At 41.5% G+C, this 24,338-nt stretch overlaps 1 protein-coding gene across 1 annotated transcript in view; it reads right to left on the reverse strand.

Moving 5' to 3' along the window:
- ssbp4 (single stranded DNA binding protein 4) overlaps positions 1–10,857 on the reverse strand; it is a 62,322-nt gene extending 51,465 nt beyond the window's left edge. The window contains exons 1-2 of the mRNA XM_033992024.2: positions 10,676–10,857; positions 3,129–3,201 (exon numbers count right to left, since the gene is read on the reverse strand). Of these exons, the coding sequence (XP_033847915.1) occupies positions 3,129–3,201; positions 10,676–10,731 (129 nt within the window). The 5' untranslated portion in view covers positions 10,732–10,857. The remainder of the gene's footprint in view (positions 1–3,128; positions 3,202–10,675) is intronic.
- Between the last annotated feature and the right edge of the window lie 13,481 nt (positions 10,858–24,338).

The raw sequence follows: 24,338 nt of genomic DNA on the forward strand, positions 1-24,338 counted from the left end.
TGTTTGATGATGGTGTCAATAATTGTAAATAATCATTGTGATGTTTTTCCACATAGTAATTTTGATAAAATTGGATAATGTGACACCCTTACAAATAAATGGTCTAGAGGACAGAGGAGTGGTCATCCTGAAACAGCAGTAACAGTAGAACCACTGTATGGAGTATGTCTGGACTCATAGATAAGATCCAGCAGATAGACCAAGAGCTGGTTTCACACAGGCCTGACATGATTTTGCTCTGCACTATTAATATAGTCACATGGCGTTTTCTTCTTCCAGTTAATAAAGTTCAATCACTACTGGTGACTTTTCAACAATGTGAATGCAACGTGTTGGTTATTAATGTTACACAAGCAACAGCATCATTTACCGTGTATTGTGGCTGTATCTTCTGTTTCCTCTTTGTAAATCTGCCTCCTGCTGTGTTGTCATTTCCATATATATTTATCATACATTAGACAGTACTAAGAATAAAATTCTGGACATAAACGTCTTCATCCTGGCTTGGAATCAACCCAAAATATTTGCTGGTTTACCACGATTGGTGAATTACAATACAGAGCAACGTTTGGTTAATAAAAGCCAGCATTTTAAAAGGTAGACTAATTTATCATCTTGTATTTTGATACATTGGATATTAAGTGGAGGTTATCAGATGTTTTTCATACATTTGAGAGTCTGGAGCTCTGAGCGGCACTGAGCTCTTTAGCACCGTTAAATCTACAGAGCGTGGAGTGGCCAAGTCCTCTCGGGTCCAGGGGTCTATTGTGTGTGTGTATATGTATAAATGTATGGGTGTGTATATGGGGACGTGTGGTGCTCTCTGAAGGAGGGACACAGGCTAATTGAGGCAGAGACCTGCTTACAGCTCTCATTAGATTCTACAGAGCAAATGTGGAGCAACTGGGTCTACCTGCCATCCTATTTCAGAGTTACATAGTGGCTAAGAAGATGTTGAATTAAGCAGTCAGACTTGTATAAAACTGTTGCTTAACATTTTATACATTTATGATTAATATATTTCTAAAACTGTAAAATGCCTTTTGTTTGTCATAAATCATAAACTTCTGTTGCATTATGGCATAAATCAAAATAATCAAAGAGCAAAAACAGACTGTGATCCGAGAGACAGTCGTTATTTGTGAACAGTATAATGATATATACTGCATTATATATTTGGGCCCAATACAAATTTGTAGAAACACTGACCACACAGTTTAGAAATGTTAAATCCTTCAACAGCTTGTCACATCACTACCTATGATTTAACCCGCAGCCCTCCCTGTGCCGTCTTATCACTCCCTATGGACAAATGCTTTCATATATAATCAAACTGAGCGTATCCATATGCAGAAGATGGAATCATAACAAATGGAGAACTTTTGTCTAATTATTTGTCTAATCTTTCCTTAAAAGTTTCTAAAACTTTTTTAAAGAAGCCAATAATGAGACAGAGTCTATTATAGCAGGTTTTCTAACAAGCTGCATATTGAGATGTGAGCTCATACAACCATAACTTAGCTAATTGGTCAGAGAAGTGCACCTGTGCAGAGCAAATAATACACATATGTTGGTAGATTGCTCAACTGCAACTAACTGCCCAACGTCATCTTCAAAGTTATTTGACTATATATCTAAATGAGCCTAGCTGATCCGCTAGTCATCGCTTTCCAATAGGAAGTGATCATGAGCGTGTTTCTGGCTTCACTTTGTATTAAAAGACTGTCCCCCCTCTCTCCCTAACTGCTGCTGTCAGGCTCGTCATTTTGGTCTTGAAATGTTTGTATTAATGCTCTCTACATGATCCTGGTATTTTCATTTCACTATTGTGTCTGTAAATCAAGATAAACAATAAACAATAATAATAGACAAAATCAGGTGCCTTCTCCGAGGTTGCTCCCATTAGAGTTAGCAACATGTTTAATTGACAGCATTGCTACACACTCACTCCCTCCTAAACCAGTGGTATGAGCGGGAGTGGGACGTTACCTTCAACAGCCCGGCTCCAGAATGACTATTTGGTTGCTATGGTACTCGCAGTCGAATTTCCAAATATGGATCATGGCTCCAAATTAACCTTTAACTGCTGTAGCCTCGATGAGCTTCATTTGACCGGGCCGAATGCTATGGGTGACCTCACACTCACTTAGTCCATTTCTTTATACCATCTATGGTCTCATACAAATTTGAAATTGGGTGTACAAGAAGTATGTACAGGTTGTAGTTGTAGCAGTAAGTAAAGTAGTGCAGATTAGGAATGCTACATGTAATTTAAAAGTGTTCATTCAAAAATGTGCTTTGTGAATGTGTGATTAAAAAAGCATTTACTGTCAAATTAATAATTCTGAGGTACAGATTAGAGCACATCTCTGTCCTAAGGTCACCTGGTAGTCAGATAAACAATGACAGACAATATTTTGCTCTCCCCTTAAAGGCCTTTGTCAGTGTTTGGAGATGTATTAAGTGGATCTGAAAAAGCCAATGACAGAGGAGGTGCGGCCCAACCCTGGGCCTTAACATGGGGCTATTAGCAGGAAGGATGTCCATTAGGGAAGAGGATGCAACACATTAGAGACCTTACCTCTTCCACAGTTCAAGCACCTGATAAGTAATGTAAAGTTTTAAAGAGTTTGGATTTTAAATTAGGTTATTTTTAGACTTTTTTGTTTCTTTCATTGGTTAAGACTAAAGATACCATCGTCTTATAAGATATTACCCAACTATAAGTTTCTATTTTCTGTATCTGAGTAAAGGAATAATACGTTTTACAATTGTATAATTTATATTTAAGTTTGTAACATCTAAATTTGATTATTATTATTACATAAACATAAACTGTTTACAGGGTTTACAGTTAAGCTGTTTATAAATGACAGACCATTAATCACATCAAGTAGACACTCCGACACCATATTTACACAACATCAACTTAATAAAAAGTGCAATGAAAATCACTGCTGTTAACAGTGTGTACAGAGTAGGCCTCAGCTCATTAAGTTATATTAATACAGTGGTACATGTTGAGTGCTCGATCCCTGGATAACCGAGTTGTGAATTCCACTGGTGTTGATACAATAGAGGGGGATCCCACTTTAAGAGCAGGAAGTGGGAGTGAAGGAGAGTCTTACCTCTGACAGGAAGGTCTGTGCGGATTTCTGAGCGCCGACATGGAGCAAGTACTCGTACACGTATAAAGCTAACCTGCAACACACAGACAGAGGAGCAGTGTCACATACAGCTGTGAGCATTTTGATTCAAAACAACTAGTAGAAGTAGAAGAGGTGAGGAAGGCCTTTACGGTTTGTCTGATTCATATTTTGGTACCTTTTAAGACATCAGACAGACTTACATTCACATTTTCAAACAGCAACAATACAACACAATGAGAACAAAACAACCAAACATTGTATTTGTAAACAAGTGTTGTCACAATACAAATGATTGATACAACAATGACAATACAAAACAGTAATTTTCAACACAAAGTAATGAATCAAACTAAACATCATGCTAAACATCAAGATCACAAAACACTGCCAACTGCACCAACGCTTGTGCCAAAAAGTGTTTTGGTCCAGAGTGGTGCAATAGTCCAAAAGTCAGGATAAAGGTAATGCATTTCTTTTGAAAAGTAACATGGTGGACATTTAAATGTATATTGTTCCTCGGACATTAAGCTTGATATAATCTGTAAACAGTTCATACACAAATGCAGGGGCTTAAGTGTTTGATGTAAAGCTCAGAGTTCAAATACTTCTGTGGCACCGATCCACCTCCCTGTGGTTTGAAGAAGTTTAGAGTGAGGCACAAAGCCAAGACATTACAGAGGAGGACAGAGGGAAACTGAGGGGGAGAGAAGGGGAGGGAGGGGAACAGAGGAGGACACAGGGGGACAGAGGGGAGAGAGGAGGACACTGGGAGAGAGGAGGACACAGGGGGACAGAGAAGAATAGTGGGAGAGAGGGGAGGACACAGGGACACAGAGGAGGACACAGAGGAGGACACAGAGGAGGACACAGAGGAGGACACAGAGGAGGACACAGAGGAGGACACAGGGGGACAGAGGGGAGAGAGGAAGACAGAGGAGGATGGGGGGAGAGAGGAGGATACTGGGAGAGGAGGACACAAGGGGACAGAGAAGGACGGGGGGGGGAAGGAGGATACAGGGGGACAGAGAAGGACACAAGGGGACAGAGGAGGACAGAGGGAGAGAGAGGTTGATTGAGGAGGATGGGGGCTGTGGGGGCTGAAGGGGGGCAGAGAAGTACAAGGGAGAAGAGGGGGAGAGAGGAGGAGAGAGGAGGACAGAAATGAACCAGGGAAGACAGGGGAGGTTGAGGGGGAGAGAGGAGGACATAGGTAGACAAGCCAACTTTAGGTTGGCTTGTCTACCTAGAAGACACTCAAAACACTGAGTGTCTTCTAGGTAAATTCAAGCCTACAGTCAGACACAGGTTTAAAGTTTACTCTTGTCACATACAATCCTAGATAGATCTCCAAATAAAAGCTGCACAATAGACTGAACTGAGCTTACATTATTCAGAGGAAAAATCACAATATGCATGTTATGGTTGAGGTTTATTTCTTGCAAAACTTTCACTCTCTAATATAATGTGGTACCAAAGACCTGTCCAGAGACTATTCACGTGCTCAGCTTCACATAAAAAATAAATCCAACAAATGTGCCGTATCCAGAGGCAAGTCTTCAACAAGACAAAAGACAACAAAACCTCACCCTGTATCACTGTATCTTTTAATGACAGCAAAAAAGGATTTCAGTCAGTCAAGCTTTTATTAGGAATTTACAAGACATACCTAAATGAACTGCAATATTTATAAGAGAAACTGAGGAGCAGGGTTTCTACTTGTTAGATGTTGTATATTGATCTATGAAGCAGTGACCGTGGTTAAGTGGAAGTGATCAGCTTTGTGTTCACTATAGCAACAGGTTTCCCTGCTTTAATTAGGGGAGAGAATGCTTACACCTAATTAAAGCTGTTAGCCTGTTTCAATCGCAGGTTAACGGTTTCCCCAAACATCAACAGCAGAGGTACATCTCTATTTCTTTAGGCTGCTAGTAAATATAACAGCATTTTTTTGTAAATCAAACCATATTGACCTAATTGTGTTATTTATTTAAAGGGTAACTTTATTCATATGTTATTATTATTTGTATTATTTGTATTTGTATTTGTATTTATTCAGTGTGTTTATGTTGCACTTTTTCACCGTATCAAGTTCCTAGTTTGTGAACTGTGTTCACAGACTATGGCAATAAAAGTCTTCTGATTCTGATTCTGATTCTGATGTTGGTGTTAACATGCTCTACTACTTTGTTAGAGTACATACAGAATACGTACGGGTCAGGTGGGTGAAGTGCCTTGCCCAAGGATACAACAAAATGAAGTTTGGTACAACAATATCTGCCTTTAGAATAATACTAAAAATAGACTCTTGTGATTACAGTGCACTTCTTCCCTTGAGTGTGAGGGCTGTCCCTGCTTGAACACAGTCAGCTGCAGTAAAGCGCACTAAAACCACATGGTGCAGTGTGAAATACCCAGAGGCCTCTCACAATGTAAGGACTGAATAGTGATTCCCATGAGCACCGCAGAGCAATGAAACTTTCATGGCAGCTCCAGTGTGATCTGAGGGGCTGCGTGCCCTGGCTATGGGCACCTGCCCTGCTGCAATGCATTATTTAAAATCACTCATTCAATCCAGGCTTCAGGGGACAACTTTTGTACTGTGTCAGAGGCTGTGAGAGGGTTACCGATGTGCAGGTAAACGGCACGTGGGGTCGTAGGAATGGGTTATAGGTTATAGGTCATATGTCACAGCTACCACCTCTATACACACTGCAAAACCCGGATGCATTCCTTCACAGCCGCGCACTAGTTACACATGTCACTCAGGAATAAAATATGAGAAGCTTCCAAGACTGACCGCAACCACAGGCAGGCCACACCATGTCTCCAGTTTCTACTCTCTCTGAAGAAAACAACACAGCAGCACCGCTACACTCAGATTAAATCATTATCTACATGAGCTTTGAGCAGAATGAATCTCCTAACTATCTTTGCTGCATGTCCACTTATCAGGAACATGTCTTCCTATTTCTCAGAAAACACACCTGACATTTGGCCCCAGGCAGGCCCCGTACTGCCCCGCTCCCTGCACTCGCCTCCAGAGACAAGGCCATCATCAGCGAGTTTAGCCAGCTAAAGCACAGACAGTTAGCAAATTAACTTTCATGTCTTTGTTTCAATAATTCAGCAGAGAGCTGGGGCAGGGTGAGAGGGAGGATGTACTATCAAACCTAAGGATGACAGTTCAAGGGGCTCTTTCATATATGGATCCATGTCTGACAGAAAAGAATAAAAAAGGCATTAATAATAAAACCAGTGCAGCATTCAACAGAATGGGGAATAATGTGATAAACAAAATGTTACAATTATTCAAAGTTACAGGCAATGTGCACATCACCTGTGACACAGTGGAACTGGTTCTCATTCTTTTGTTATTGCAGTTTGTTAGGCATAACAAATCCAAATAAGTGAGTGAGAGTGTGAGCAGCTTTGAGCACAGGTTAATGCACACATGATCGGGACAAGCACTCAAACTTCACCTTTCAACAAACTCCACAACATACAACTCCAGTCTCCTAGTGTCTTTCTCTATCAAACATACTACACATGAAGCCATTTTCATGGTCAGCCTCTGATGAAAACAGTCATCTTATGGAACTTTTTAGGGATTGGTGCCAGAACCCTATTATCTCAAGAACACTTGCAATACCTTGTACCTGTTTGCTGTTCAGATGTTTTCAAGGCACTGAGGACGTATGATTATGCTCAGTGTTGCCAAACTTATTAACAACTTTAAGCATGTAGTCTCAATATTTATACTGTCTTTATTTAGTGAAGAAATGAACAAATTTGCACGGATGCACTGAGAGCCGCTGTGGAAAGCAGCATTAATTGACTGTTGACATGTGTGAATGAAGCACAGTGCGTCTGAGGGTGCCGAGCCTAAATCAAGGGCTTCTTTACTTTTGGAGCAGTGTTTCTGTCTCTGTTAGTGGCAGCTCTTTATACTCCTTCAAAAGGCTAAAATGCAGATGGCAGAGCCATCTGTGTAGAATCAAAACCATGCATTCAGACTTAAGATCCCAATAAACTGCATGTAAATACGTGGGAGGAGCCAGAGGAGGAGTGGAGCATGTAAAGAAATCCATGTTCAAAACAAACTGATTAACTTTACACTTGAAGTTCTCTTAAAAACAAATAGCAGCACTTAACTGTACAAAAATAAACAAACAGAGTGTAGGAGAGTTTGTAAACTCAGGCTCTGATTTTAAAATGAGACGTTTGATCCAGTTCTGAGATATTGTTCAGAATGGCACCTTTAATTAAGACTCTAGATCCATCAGTGCGGCTTCACAGAGGTTCCTGTTACTAAATAATGAGGTGACATTAATACAGCGCTGTATTACCACTGTTCAAATTCAATTAAAGAAATGTGGAAAAAGGTGTGGGGAGTAATTAATTTGTGCAGTCACAAGGACAGCAGCTTTTCATTATTAATATTATAAGAGTGGGCTTTCTTCATTTATAATCTGCCTGGTCACAACATTTTCCCAAGGATCCACACAAAGCTTTCCTGACCCAGTCTATTGTTAAAGAAAGGGCCCACACACTTCCATACACCTCTACAAGGCCATCATGAGGACACTCACATGGACACATCAGCTATTGAATTTCCTAGAGATTACACAAAATATTGGTCCATAAATAGAAGATACTACACATCACATCTCTGAACTGTTTCACTTCCAAAACATATGTTTAATAGTGCTGTTTTCTGGGATGCAAACATGCAACAGGACAACTTTGCTACTGATGGACTTAAGGTGTGCTAATTACAACGATACCTATAATTTATTCAATACTTTAAAATACCGCTACTTGATCAATACTTCTTTTTTTTTAGGCATCTCTGTTGCAATCATTATAAAAGCATAAAACAAGATAAGCAACTTCCCGTTTGAGCAAAGCTAGTAGTTTTATCATTTATTTGTGCTGGCAATGTCAAGTAAAATTCCTCTGAGCTGTCAGGCATCCAAACTTGCTATAAAAAGAATATTTTTGGTACCACTTTTTTTAAAATAACAAAATGACAGCCGTTTTGCATTTGGACAAGCCTATTTCTTGAAGCTGAGCATGCCGTTAATTTTGTGTTCTGTGTTCAGATCCACCACAGTATGTCTGGGCAGATGGATGTCGCTCCAGATGACACAACATGCTGCCGATGAAGAACATGCTACTGTTAAAACATGTAGATGAACGCTTTACAGAAAAAATATGTCTCCCAAAATGTAATTCTACTGTGAGACTAACAACATTCGCTTTCAACTGCATCTAGTCATACACTGTACAAATGTTGTAAAACCAGAAGAAAAAAGAAGAAAAGAAGTTTCCCCCTCTCACAATTTGCATCTACAAAATGTTCTCTGTCAATATTAGAATGCATCATTAATGTAGGAAAGAGAAATTACTGATATTCACTCAATTCAAAGCCCTCAACCCCTTAGAGGGCTTTAAGGGTAAATTACCTTTTACTGAGGCACAAACTTTCAATTCGTTCCTTAACAGCAGTGGTCAGTAACTCAAAGAAAGAAATCCTCCAAACATCTGAACGACTGGCTCCAACAAAATGTTTCTACCAAAAAGAAAATTGATACATAACAACTTTCCCTAATAGATTACTGCTCTTACTTTATCAACCCCTTCAAACTTTTGCAGCAAAGCCAAACTATGTTTAGCATATATCTAAATTTACATTTCAAATTTCATCTGCAGTGCAAATATCAGTTAACAGAATCTTGACTTAAATGTTAATAGCCTACTACTCACTAAATGGCCGTCAGGCCAACAGCTGTTATGTCACCCAGGCACAAGCCCCCTACTCGACAGATCTGAATATGTAAAGCTCTATTTGAATATGCATTTATGAATATTAGCTAACTCACTGTAACAAGAGGGCAGCTGTTGTTGAGCAGTGCATTTACAAGGAAACATGTGTTGGCCCTGCAGCACGGGTTAACACTGGTCAGACAGGTGAAGGCAAGAGGCCAAGTGCTGTCCATTATGTCTGGACAATACCTGTAGGCCAGTGACCAAAACACCAAATAACACAGGACTGCAAGAAGAAAGATTTGATTTACAATAAAGAAACCAGAGGATTTGTGAGCGGCATTCATCACTGCTCCAGCTCTCCAAAGACTTGTATTTCCTATTAGTTAAATTATTAATCTGCCTCCTACACTCTTCATATGAAAGACACGCTTCTGCCTCTGCACTGATTTCACTCCCAGAACAATAATAAGAAACATCACAGCAACATATTTTCCACTGTGTTACACAAAGTGTTGTGTTGTAAATGTAAAGCAAGAAGATGGAGATCACCCAGGTGTATTCTAATGGACCATATGCAATATTAACGCATCATAGGGTGGGTTCAAAGGTCACGTAGTCTGCTGTTTATCAAACCACTTGGGACTTGATTAATGTAACATTGAAACAAATACACAAAACGGTACAATTTTCCAATTAAGTGATGTGAATTTGCTCTAAATAGAATTACCGTAGAGAACAAGGGAATAAGATAAAGTTAGACTTATCAATTACAGGCATCCCAACAAGAATATCAGAGACTGGTAAGAATTTATAACAGGCTACTATGCAGTAACACACTCTTGCAGGACATGGCAGCTTTAGACAACAAGTGCATCACAGCAGGGATCCAAACTGAGTCAAACCTCTTTAAAACAGATGCTAATGATAAAACTGTGCTGATCTAACCACGGTTTAAAAAATAGCTCTAAAATAATAATTACAGAAGATTGTCACCTTTAGCCAAATGAATTAAACTTCCATTGCTTTTTTTAACTTTACTTAAAGGCATTACCAAAATAAATGTGCTTAATGTTGCAGCATTTCAACTAATACAAACAAAAGTATAATGTAACAGCGTGGCGTTAAAACACACAGTGTTTTTGTTAAAGCACACAATGGAGACCGAGAATTAATCCCACATTCAGTCTGAATGGACCGCTCTCTGAGTAAAAGTCCGGCACAGGTCAGGACCAGCTCCGCGTAGTGCGCTGCGCGGATGCTCAAAAGTTGAAAAATTGGGCCAAACTTTTGATGTTCAGGTGAAGCATGGACGTGTATTTAGTAACTGGTTAAAAGCGTAATAATTATAGCATCCCAGGGCACAAAACCTATGTGCGTAAACTGGCGATTTCTGAAAAAATACGCGTAAAAAGAGGGAAAACATGTTTCTGTTTCAGCACTTTTAACAGATGCACAATTGCTTCCAACGACAATACAGCTTTCTGTTGAGCGTGCAGAGTTTGAGAAGTTGCTTCACACAAACATGTGATTTCGGTACGAACGCGGAGCTAAATTTACTACAAAGTTTTGGTAACGCGCCTCCAAAGGTGATCGGAGGGTGAAGGCACACGCAGGAGCGCACTTGAGTTTTGAAAATAAAACGAGTTTAGTTTTCCAAAGTTGCACTTAGCCCTTGTCGCGCCCCCTCGTCCCTCGTAGAACAAGCAGGTATAAAGTGTAGGAATAAAACACATGCGAGCAGCACGCGTTGCACTTACTTTTCTCTCGCTTGGCTATCGGAAGGGACGACAGCTCCTTTACCTTTGGCGTACATGCTGGATTCTGTTTTAAGACTTTTGCCCCACTCAACACCTGTCAAAGAAAGCAGCCAGGAAAACGCTCCATCTCCATAGCTACCCCTTTAGTGTTTTTCCTCCCTCCCCCCGTCTTCTCCCTCCTCCCTCTGCCTCCCTCCGCCTCCCCTCCCGCGCGCCATCCTCCTCCTTCTCTCGCCTCTCCCTCCCTCTCGCGCTTCTCTCTCTCTCTCTTTTTTTACATCTCCAACATTGGCCACAAATCAGGCACAGTTTCTATTGGGGGGACTTGAAACCGTCCTCTGTTGGATTTTTTTTCCCCTCCTCAGCCGCTGTTCCACAGGCTCGGTTGTCCTCCCTCCTCTGTTCGGAAGGTGGGGGTTTCTTAAAGGGGAACGCACATTTCTTGTTTACTGACCTCAGAAACATGAGCAGAGTTGGGCCTGCCAGAGACCAGGCCCTGCACCATGGGCAGCTTTTTTCAGGGCTCTAGTGATTGGCTATAGGCTACACTATGTGTTTTGTGTTTCACTGTTCTTTATACAGCAACAGTAGACCTATTTCAGAATGCAGATTCACAGATGCATCTTTTCAGTATCACATTTTTCAACCATCTCAATTTGGGTTTGGATAGTGAGGAAAGATACATAGACCCCAAATGGCCATTGAAGATCTGTACTTCAGAAATTAAATGTAAGGGGTGACCCTGTAATAGGTGCAGCAGAGCAGTCACAGTGACTTTGCCAGTTGTACACCAAATGCCCTTTCTTCAAACTGCCATATTGATGTCAATGGTTTTGGCAATGGCCAGCAAGTGTCTTGCTCAAGGACACAACAAGGTTGGTGTTGAATTATCCTGACAGATAAACTTTTGGTTGCCCCAAAATTAAATGTGTTCTCATTTAATTTGTCAAAAATACACTTACTTGTATTTAATTAATTAATTTTTTTCTCGACCGGAAAAAGGTGGTTTGCCCTCTCCGGGTGGGTGGTGAGTCTCTGCCCCAAGTGGAGGAGTTCAAGTATCTCGGGGTCTTGTTCATGAGTGAGGGAAGGATGGAGCGTGAGATTGACAGGCGGATCGGTGCAGCGTCTGCAGTGATGCGGTCGCTGTATCGGTCCGTTGTGGTGAAGAAGGAGCTGAGCCCAAAGGCGAAGCTCTCGATTTACCGGTCAATCTACGTTCCTACCCTCACCTATGGTCATGAGCTCTGGGTAATGACCGAAAGGACAAGATCGCGGATACAAGCGGCCGAAATGGGTTTCCTCCGCAGGGTGGCCGGGCGCACCCTTAGGGATAGGGTGAGGAGCTCAGTCACACGGGAGGAGCTCTGAGTAGAGCCGCTGCTCCTACACGTTGAGAGGAGCCAGCTGAGGTGGCTTGGGTGTCTGCTCAGGATGCCTCCTGGACGCCTCCCTAGGGAGATGTTCTGGGCATGGGGAAGACCCAGGACACGCTGGAGGGACTATGTCTCTCGGCTGGCTTGGGAACGCCTTGGGATCCCACCGGAGGAGCTGGAAGACGTGTCTGGGGTGAGGGAAGTTTGGGAGTCCATGTTTAGACTGCTGCCCCCGCGACCCGGCTCCGGATAAGCAGAAGAAAATGGATGGATGGATTATTTTTTTCCAATACTACATTTCAGTCTGATATGTAAAGTACAATTTATTGTCCACATAGGGGTTTGATCTACCCTTCAATGCCACTGGGGCAACCTGTCAGGAGCAGTGCGTGCCTGGAGCAGTGGGGGGACCCATCTCCAGATCTTGAGTCTTGGTCAGGACTACATTAGCTGGATTTTAGTTGTTGTCCATGTTTTGGGTATATATAAAGTATGATGTATCTTCTTACAGTTTTGTACCAATTATTTACAAGATCAAATTTGATGTATTGGTATTTCATTGTCCGATGGGAATTTTGTTTTCATCTCCTAAAAAAACACAAAAACTAGCCTTCGTGCTGTATGTCTCATTTATGCCCCCCAAAGTCAAAGATCAGTATTTTTACCAGCTCGGACCAGCATCTACTGCCTTGGTTTTATGAGGGATCAGCGTGGGATGCCTTTTTCCTCGGCTGTGATGACCTGCCGTCTGCCCGCATCAATCCCCTTTCAGCAAACCTAATGGAGTGCAACAGTGGTAAGACTTATGTGACACATTGTTTTGTACTCAGTCGGACCACTCTCACCCATTGGACCTCTTCATCAGCCTACCCATACTACATTTCCTGCCTTTTAGCCTGCTGTGGGTCATTCGCACAGGTCACCAAATACACCAAAACACTGTTTCACCAAATGTTGACACGTGCAGGCACTCATTCATCACCCACAAATTAAATAACGCTTTTATCTAATTGTCATATTGATTTGTTGTTTATACTCGTGGGTGTGTGTCCTGTAAATGCAGGGTCATTGTTTTATTTTGAATCTATTAATAGTGTAACAGCTCTGAGATTTATTTGACTAGCAACAGCCTCTCCAAGCAACAAAGGACATGCAATCTTTTGTTATTCTGTTATGAAATATGATACATGTATGTGCTTTTGAGAGTTAATTAACGCTGTCTGCAGTCAGCCAAAGAGAGGCTTAAGTAGTCTATTTCTAAAATGAGTTAAGTTTGTCTTGAATGCTTCTCACAGCTAGTTTGACGAGATCTTTAGCTTATTCCTTGTTAGTAAAAAGGGGGATTGAGTATTATTATTCATTACATCTTTGACACTGCAGTGACCTGAGGGCAGCCTACTTTCGCTGGCACTCTCACACCTCTGACTCCAATTACAAAGCAGCTGTAGGGAGGTGCCACTGCGCTTGTTCCCCATCACCCAATGTGACCGGCCCGGTCTAATAGCATCACGATTAGCTACTTTTAGATTAGCATCACTTCAGAGGTCATCACAGTCTATCATCTGCATCCCTCTGACTTATAGACTGTGTAAAGAAGTGGACTAAGTGAGCGTAACGTCACACATAGCCCTTGGCTCCAGTCAAATGAAACACATCGAGGCTAGCACTTACAGGGTCGAATTTGGAGCTGAAAGAGCCAATCTGGAGCAAGGCTTGTTGACTGTAACGCCCCTTCCTGCCCAACACCACTGGTTTAGCAGGGAGCAGGCGCTTAGCAACACTGTCAGTTAAAGCTGTTGCTAATGCTATCGGGAGTACCTTGAGGAAAGAAACCTGATTTGTCTGCTATTAATGTTCATATCATGATTTGTGTTCAAAATAGCTAAATAAAAACACCAAGATTATGCCGAGCAGATTAATATAAACATTTTAAGACCAAAATGACAAGTCTGACAGCAACAGTTACAGAGAGAGTGGTGACGGTTTTTTCAATAGAAAATGAATTGAAGTCAGAATCCATGGAGCCAGAAGTGGCTATGGCCATGGCTATGGCGATTTATATATACTATCTATGCTCTGACCCTATTCTGCATCCTAATCTCTCATACAGCTTAATAAATATTCATACATCTTCCACTATATGCTAACATTTCTTTGCTATAGGTCCAAACTCCATGGCCTCTATGACAAAATATTTAACATGAATTGTCTCTTTGATGTGCACAATCCTAGTTTCTTCACCCTCAAACAGAACCAGTTCCGCTACTGGTTTCAGATGTTTCTAAACCAGCTGGACATTAGTACCTCAATGTGTCTTGTGTGTGTCTTCTCTTGGCCTTTCGCCCTTTGGAAAGAATATGAGCAATTTTTTAAATAACCAATACTTAAATTTTATATTTCAAATAAATCAAAATCACAAATTTAAACAGCTGTATTGAAGAGTCAGGGTCTGAACTATTCATTCCAGATGAAAAGTGACCCATCGAACTCTCAGTCATCCAAGCAGTTATGGTAAAAAGTGGAAAGTAATATTGGTGATTAACTGACCATAGACTGACAACTGACAAAACGCTGACAATGCTGTACAATTTTGTGTAAGATTTAAAGGTGCACTATGTAACATTTCAGGATTTGCCCCCTGCTTGTCCTTAACTATGTCATTAAACTTTTAGCATTTATTTAACTGCAGCTGTTTATTTAGCTGAAAAATACCTTACAACTTGGACTGGTAGCATCGCCTGCTTGTCTCAATGGAAATAGACAAGTTTTAAATTTTTTATTTATTTTTATATATTATCTAGATGTGACCTTGATGCAGATACATAGATGAATAGTTATCTCTTCCAATTGTAAAACAATACTTAAAATAAAAGGTCAAACAAAGCCTGGTCATATAGGTGTGATAAATTCAGTCCACTGTTTCCATTTGTACTTAAATTTGTCTTGTTGCAACCTGATATTAAAAGTGATTTTCTCCATCTTAAAAATAGCGTAAACAATATCACACCATTCATCCACTGTTGATATTTGTGGGCTAAACAGCTGCGCTCAAAATCTGGAACAGATATTTAATTTATTTGTCACATTTTCACCCATCAAGAGACCCAGATACATTGTTTCTATTCAAAATGGTATGTTCATACAGAACACAGGTTTTAGTGATTGGTCAGTCATTTATTTTATAATATTACTTTTGTTTTTTGCAGTTCTCTATATAGTCTTGAAATTGTCTTTTGGTTGTTATTTACAATAGGCATCCACAAACACCTTTATCAGATTATTTTGATGCTTTTCTTTGGTATTCTTCAATAATTTTTCAATGAAGTCACATGTGTTATTCAAAGCACCCCCTTTTTACACCATCTTTTAAATTTTTTTTTTCATCCATCTATTTTCTTTCACTTTATTTGGGGCCAGGTTGCAGACATAGCAGTCTGAGCAGGGACACCCAAACTTCCAACACACACTTTCTCTAGCTCTTTCAGGGATATCCTGAGGTGCTCCTATGCCAGCCGAGAAACATAGTCCCTCAAGTGTGTCCTGGGTAATACCCTGGGGCCTCATCCCCCTGGTACTTGCCCAGAACACTTCTCCAGAGAGGCATCCGGAACAGATGCCCAACCCATCTCAGCTGGCTCCTCTCAATGTGGAGGAGCAGCAGCTCTACTCTGAGCTCCTCCAGTGCTCCTCAGCTCCTTCTTTGCCACAGCAAAGACTGATTCAGCAACCGCATCACTGCAGAGGCAGCACAAATCCATTTGTCAATCTCACTCGATCCTTCCCTCACTCATGAGCAAAGTGCCCTGGACCCTGTACTTCCAGGGGACCCCCCACAGGACACCACAAGGCACATAGTTGAATGCCTTCTCTAAATCCACAAAGCATATGTGGACTGGTTGGGCAAACTCTCATGAACCATTGAGCATCTGAAGAGTGTAGAGCTGGTCCAGTGTTCTGAGAACATGAGAAAACCACACTGTCCCTTCTGAATCTGAGGTTCGACTATCAGTCAGATTCTCCTTTCCAGTACCCTGGAACTGACCTTACCAGGGAGGATGAGGAGTGTGATTCCCCTGCAGTTGGAACACACCCTTCAGTCCCCCTCTTAAACAGAGGGACCACCACCCCGGTCTGCCAGGCCAGAGATACTGTCCTCAGCCACCACGCCATGTTGCAGATATGTGTCAGCCAAGACAGCCCCAGAACATCCAGAGACTTACAATACTCAGTATGGATCTCATCCACCCTCAGAGCCTCGCCATCAAGGAGCTTACCAACCACATCAGTGACTTCTGCCAGGCTAATGGATGAATCTGTGTCTGATCCCCCAGTCTCTGCTTCCTTCTTGGAAGATGGTGATGGTGGTGTTCCTTCCATCTTCTGACAAAACACCTAGTCGCGATCAGAAGCCCTTCACCCGCAATGTAAACAGTGTTGGTGAAGTACTGCTTCCTCCTCCTGAGGTGTTGGACGGTTTGCCAGAATTTCTTTGAGGCCACCAATAGTCCTCCTTCATGACCTACTCGCCTCCCACCCAACCCCAAGTTTTGTCTGTCAGTTGCTTCAGGATTCCTACAAGCCAACAAGGTTCGAAAGGACTCCTTCTTCAGCCTGACAGCATCCCTTACTTCAAGCGTCCACCACTGGTATTAGGGATTGCCACCACTTCAGGCACCAGAGACCTTACGACCAAAGCTACGAGTAGCCACATTAACAATGGAGGTGGAGAACATGGTCCACTTGGACTCAGTGTCCCCAGCCTCCCCCAGGATCTGTGAGAAGCTCCCCCGGAGGTGTGAGTTGAAGGTCCTGTTGACAAGCAGTTCTGCCAGTTCCCAACAGGCCCTGACAATGCGCTTGGGTCTGCCAGGTCTGTTCAACTTCCCCCTCTGCCAGCGGATCCAACTCACAAACAGGTGGGGATTGGTTGACAGCTTTGCCCCTCTCTTCACAACTCCTCAAGTTGGACTCTCCTATTTGCACTAGACCCCTGTGATCTCCTCTGTAGGTACTGAGCTCACAGGATGGTGGACCCACATCATCCTTTCTGGACTCTTAACGTCACTGGGAACGGTGTTTGAAAAAGTATCTTTTCCTTCAGAACTGATTTAGCTTTTGCATATGCTTTGCTTCTACAGGACATCTAACATATAGTCGTGGTTCAGATTCACTGCTTTGCTCATTTGAAAGCCCCATTTCTACCAGGCCAATTTCAAGATCTCTTGTTTCACCCTTAATACTATGATCAACCTTGGGGATGCATTAGGGGGTGGCCAAGGCACCGTCACACAGTGACCCTATTCAGCTCTAATCTCTACAGTTGTTGGCACTGACAGATTTTCTCGTAGTAGGTGTTCCACAAACACGTTCATAGACGGGACATTATCCTCAGAACCTTTTTACATGCAAATGTTTTCCCATCTTGAATGTCTCTCCAAGTTCACTATTTTGGCATTAAATTGGATATGAAGCTTAAGCAGCTCGATCACCGCATCCTTGGTCTGAATTCAGGTTTCCACCACTGCAATCCTCTCCTCCGCCTTCTCAAATCTCTTATTGGCATTTCTGATGTCCTCATGGATTTTCTTCAGTTGTTGGGTGTTGTCTCTTCTGAAATTTCTCAGCTCTTTCAGAATAAGGGTCAAGTTGGTGCTTTCGCTTTCTTTGTGGTCAGTGTTCACGGCTATGTCCTTATTGCTGCTAGGAAGTACTGCTTGGCTAACTGCAGCTTCCTCATCAAAAACCTCAAGCTCTTTCCCTTTAGCTTCAGACATCAATAAAGCTCTCACAAACAGTTAATAATAAAGCTTGAGTTTTAATGGGCAGTTTTTCAACTGAATGTCAGGAGTATTCACTTAGACCGCCACCATGTCTAGCCGCCTGACTGGAAGTCCAGAGATAGACAACTTTAATTCATACTTTGAAACATTCCTGACAAAGCAATAACCTCTCCATGGAGAGCCAGCCAGTGGACCCTTCAACAGAAAAGTTACATAGTGCACCTTTAAAGCTGTCACAATTATGCCACTTCCAGTCTTTTCACTGACATATCAGTTGAGTTCAGCAGAGGAATTCCCCCTTCCCATTCCTGAGTCAGGCCAAATCATAACTAGTCACAGACTGGACACTGTCATTCCTTCACAATGTAGTCTACTGTCATATACAGTGTTTGTTTTGTGTGACAGTGCTCCAAAATCAACCAAACTTTGAGTCCACACCCTACATTGTATGAGTCAGTCATGCCATTGACCCCAAGCACCTCTCCAATGCACTTTCTGGATGATCTGCAAACACTGTCTTAGGTCAGAAAGAATCATCCAGTATATTGTAGAAATTAAATAAGTGTAAACAAGTAAAGATATGATCATGTTTGACAATAATCAAATAAGTAAAAAGCGCTGGGGATCACAGTAAAATATTTTTTTTGTTTTTTGCTTATACAGTCAGAGCAACTTATTTGCAGCTTGTGTCTCAATAACAAGATGCATTTCTTCTTAATGGCCTGATTCAGAACAAAATTCACTGCAACTTATATTGTAACTCTCACCTCAGTTTCACACTATTTAGTGATTTTCCCATTATTTTTTATTTTTTCATAAAACATCTAAAACAAGTCTGCAATTCCAACTCCAACAATGGTTAACAGAACGAATGGGCGTAGTAAGTCAGGCCATGTGGTCCATTCTGGCAGATGAGATCAAGTTACAGAAGAGCGAAATATTGTAAAAGAAAATTCTTGAAATACACAAAAAGCTGTATGTAGGACTACATATCAGACAGGTCATAATGTTACGTTAATCTTTTTTTTGAACAATTGTCTAGCATTTTTTATTCACCTGGAAATACAATTCTGGCCATGAGCTTTATTTTAAGTACAATAAAAAAGCCATCTGTCCAGAGTTACCTTCATACACATTTTGTACTGCTTCTCAGATTCTGCCGCTTACGCAACCTCTGTCCCAAATTGAAACCTGTCTATGTGTCGTTATGTGTCAGCCTGTCTGTCTGTGCTGACCAGCTGTTGTTTCTGCCCTGGCTTCCTGTCGGTTTGTCTCTTTTCATTTGCGTCATTTCACTTTTGGTCACCAAGTTCAGCCTCTCCATCCCCCCACCCTTACCCACCCCCATCTGACGCCCGGCGGCCACTGCGACTTCTGTAGGAACCAAGAAACACTGCCACATAATGAGACACAAAACTCCTCCACTTTTCACCAGCCTTGTCGGCAGATACAGGTTGCACATGAAAGAAGTCATAATAAGATCCATCTCCTATATCTTTCTGTAGCAGTCCCGTAAAAATGTTCAAAGTCATTGCCAACTTTGAAAACACTATTCTCCATATTGGATTTGACAACAAAAAGAATTAATGGCACCAGGCATCTGTGTTAAATTTGGCCCTTTTCTTCTTTAACTGGTACTGCTCCTATATAGACTTTAGATCTACCAACAGACAAAATCCCTTTGCTGTAAATTCTGTGTAGAGCCTAGGGAAGATTAGCCATAAATAAGCCTTAATAAAAATAGTATTGCATCTAAATGAAAGCCAAGGACTGTAAGTGATGAGAAGTTAACAATGAGGTGTTGAGATGTTTGAAGGATTGATAAAACCTGTGATGTTATTTAAACATGACATTTGAAGTGGTAATGATGCAAAACATTGCAGTTATGCTACTGTGTCAAATGTGGAAATTATTTTTTTGCCGAATGTCTATCTCAAGCATATATTCATAGTTCAGGTCAGAGGTGTAGTACTCAAGGACTGGACTCAGGCATGTGACACTTCTAGGACTCTGGACTTGAACAAAAGGACTGATGACTTGAGGCTAGACTTGGACTTGGCAGTGACTTGGCCTCGATCAAGTAGAAAAACTGCGACTTGAACTTGGACTTCACTAATAACAGCTCTCAAAACCTTACACTGTCACTACTGTATATCTTCTTTAAAAAAACAATTGAAATCAGTAAAAAAAAAAACACAGCTGGGCCCTTTGTGTAGGCACAGTTATTAAAATAAGAGGAAAACTCTTCTTAAATGGGTTGGACTTGTGACTCGATTTTAGATGATAATGACTTGACTTGAAATTGCACTGGGGGATCTAAGGACTAAACCATGAGAACTTAACAACAACCCAGTTTTTAGTGAAAAACAAACACAGAATCTGCAAAAAGTGACATCCCCAACATTACATTTTCACATATAGTCAATGGCCACATTTTTATACAGCGCTTTTCCACTGTCAAGTCACTTTAGGAACCACTCACCCATTCACACATACACCAGTATACACAGGCACTGGGGGCGAGGTGGGTTAAGGGTCTTGCCCAAGGACACATCAACAGCATTCATCTGTGGAATTGAACTGCCAACCTGTGGGTCAGTGGATCTGTCCGCTCTACCAATTAAGTTTTTTTTTTCTTTACACATATTTTTCTTTGTGTAAAATAAAACTCATACATTTCTGTGTTGTTTTGTCATGTCTATGAAAAACATTTCCTCTGTTTTCAGTGTTGTAATAAACACTGCAATACAACACACTTGGTTTAAATTAGAACTAATTTATTTTTAGAAATGCACAGTGGGCGAGTGGTGACTTCCTAGGTTAGTAGAAACTCATTTTTTCACTAGATTGAGCTAGATTAGTTTGGAGAATAAATCAGGGTAATGGTCAGTTTATGTCCATCTTCAAACTGATCAATAACAAGAATGTCCCCTAAGGCCCATAGTTGGTTCTAATTGGTGTTACATGAAGAGCCTTTGGGTTGGGAATTGTTCAAATGTAAACCATACATTTCAGAATATAACAACAACACTATACTCTCTGGACCAATCCAAAACATTTTCTGGATTCTGATTCACACATCCACAATCTTTAGAGCGCTCCTGACAACATGCTGCGTTCACGAATAACAAAGCCAGGATATTCTATTATGTTGATTTCAAATGTCATCCACCATGTAGTGCTTTTTATGGATGCGTGTTTGTATCATGGATCTCAATTATGTCTTTGATTCCCTATGCATGCTGCACATCAGTGAGATTACACACAGTCCGTAGGGTTCTTTACATATTTTGATTAGCCGTGTATGTAATTAGTCTGATTGTAGTGTAAAGATAACAGATGCCGTCCTTCACTTTTACAATGTGGCTTCATATTCTGGCGCTGTACCTTTAAGAAGCAGTGGAGAGGTGCAGTGGTGAAAAATCCGACAGAACAGAGAGAAAAAGAGGAGGAGGAGGAGGAGGAGGAGGGAGCCGTGGTGGTAATGTTCTCATGCGTTCTCTTCTTCTGCATGTGGAAAGTAGCACCGAGGCAAAAACATTCATATGCCCACCTCCAAAGCATGTATTTTTGGTCATTGTTGATTTTTTTTTGTTAGACTATATTGAAATCATGGTTAGATTTAGGAAGAGAGTCCAACACCATTTGAGTTTGTAAATGTTTTAGTTTTGGGTAGTAAAGGAAGTCTACAGTTCCTGAGGCTACTGCTCGCTCTAGAAGATCCCTCACACCATACTACACTTTGTAATATCATCAGTGTTTATATGTGAAAAGTGGTATATTTACTGAATCAAGGAAGTCTGGGTGCTTTGAATGTGTCTCAAACCAAGTGGAAGAAGATGAATGATTTCCAGGTAATCTTCTACAACTTGGGAAGCAATTGATGAGAGTTAGCAAATTAAACTTCATTAAAACTTTATCAGATACCCTTTCTAATGCAGCCCTCAACCTGCTCATGATCATGGTCATTTTATTTCACTTTTGTGTCTGTAAGTCAAGATATGAACATAAATAACAGACAAATCAGGCGCTTGACAACATCCCCACACTGCTAGTTTATAAGGGAGTCGGCAGGAAAGGGCATTACCTTCAACAGGCTCACTCTGGATTGGCTCTTTGGTTGCTATGATACTCGTGGTTGGAATTCCAAATATGGCTCCAAATTTGCCGCTATAGCTGCTGGCTTCAATGAACGCTATGGATGACGTCACACTCACTTAGTCCACTTCTTTATACAGTATATGCGAATACTACCTCCTAAAACATTCCCATATCACTCCTTTTAGTAAAATAATGGTGCGTGTTATGTAGCGAATATTGTCCATGTCACTGTCTGGTTTTTTAAATTGGGCAATGGTTGTCTTCCTTACTATTTTGGTGTACAGATTTTGCTCAGGACAGGACAGATTCATGTGTATCAAATTGGTGTTCCCTAGCACACTGGTTGAAAATCAAGGAACTAGATCCATATAAAAATATAGTATTATTTCTTGTGATATCTGGGAGAAAAAACAGCTCTTTTTTCTCTCCCAGTGTGGTTTCCTGCTTAGCTTCAGTCGGGAACCACAAACAGCTACAGGCCCAACCCAACAGAAACATGTGGTTGCATCCTGTGCCTACTCCTCACTCTCTCCCTCCATTATCCACTACGCACCCCGCCTCGCCATCCTCTGCCACCACCACTGCGTACTGGCTTCCTCTCACACAGCAGTCTTGTATTACCACAGCATCTTTGAGCCCAGCCAGCCCGCACTGTTAGAAGCTGGATTGTGGTGCCATGATCCCCGGGTTCTACTGTGATGAGGGACAGCCCACTATGGTGACAGCCCAGCACGTGCCACTCAACCACTACCAGTCAAATTGCATCATCAGTGTGCAGCCAGGCCAAAAACATGCCCACAAACATAGCCAAGCCACCTCTTCTCCTCCTCTCCTCAACTCTCTCTCTCTTATTCGTCCCCCGCCTTTGTTACATTTTCTTTTCTCCAAAACATGCACGTGCGGGCTTGCCAACATGCGTGCCCACATTGGTTTGGAATCGGCATCAGTCTATGCTTTATGTCTCCCACGCAGAGTCGTACCCTGCTGCCAGTCGACACGAAGCACTGTGACCTCCCACTGCCCCGGGCCCCGTGTGTGTGCGTGTGAGTTTGTGTGTGTATATATGTGTGTGGAGAAGAGGGGGAGGGGACCAAAGCAGACGGGTAATGGGGGTTGTCACACTAGGGAGTCAGAGGCAGAGGCGCTTGTGTATCCGCTGTGCCCTAGAAGAGAGAGAGAGAGCTGGTGCTATTATGAACATTCACGCCCCAAGTCCTCAGTGACAAAGACAGGGAATGGTAAACGATGAATCCAATCTGACTACTTTGTTTGAGAAGTAACATCTTCTCTGTTGGATAACCTAAACAGAAATATGTGCTTGAAAATCGTGGAATAAACGCACACTATAAGAGAGCTAGGAGTTTGAAGTAGTTTAGGGTTGGTCTATGAATGTTAGTAGGAAAATATGTGCGATGAATTATGTATATTTACATTTTTATTACATTTCTTCTTGGGCCATGTCACCTCCCCACAAGGCTATTGGAGTAAAAGGCCTGTCTATAAGTGCTCTGTAATAATAATAATTGTCTGTGTGGTTTAACCAATCAAGCATTTACCCCTGAATTAAAATATTGTCACTATGGACCTACGTGCTAAATTAGCTGAGACCAATAAAATGTATGACTCGGAACTGCATGGCTCTTCCCTGCAGATCCTGACCCATTCTCCTGTTCAGTTCTACATCAAGACTCCATGAGTTTACATTGCCCCTAGAGATTAAATAAATGCATTTGATTGATATTACAGATCAGAACCACAGCAGACATACACATGTATGTGTGTAAGAATGACACAGCAAACCTGAAACTAATTATCAGTGAATGTTGCCAATTTTTAGCTGCTTACAGCTACAAAGATGATAGCATGCCACTGGAAAGTAAGACTCTGAGTGTAGAACTATGGCTCTCAGTATTCAAAGGAATCGTACAGCTAGAGCTCTCTGCAGCTCGGATCCATGGTGCAAAAAATGCAAATTTTTCTAGTTGGTCTAAATTTTTACCTGCAATCCACCATCTGACTGAAACATTACCTCAATAACTGTACCTACTCCATAAACAACAAATGATTGTAATGTACATAGCTCTATGACTCTATGAATCACACATCTAATGTCACGATATGCTTACATAATTATATATCTATTTCTGTGGATGTCTATGACGGGGAAATTAGCATTACCTGTTTTTTGGTCAATGTCCTAATGCCTGCTGTCGATATGTATATAGGTTCAGCAACAGTGTGTGCTCAAAGAATGAGGTCAGCTGACACCTGAATATACTGAATGACCAGGTTATTCCATCAATGGATTTTTTCTTCCCTGACGGCACGGGCATATTCCAAGATGACAATGCCAGGATTCACCGAGTCAAACAGTGAAAGAGTGGTTCAGGAGCATGAGACATCATT

The sequence above is a fragment of the Periophthalmus magnuspinnatus genome, chromosome 4, assembly GCF_009829125.3.
Source record: "Periophthalmus magnuspinnatus isolate fPerMag1 chromosome 4, fPerMag1.2.pri, whole genome shotgun sequence".
NCBI lineage: Eukaryota > Metazoa > Chordata > Actinopteri > Gobiiformes > Gobiidae > Periophthalmus > Periophthalmus magnuspinnatus.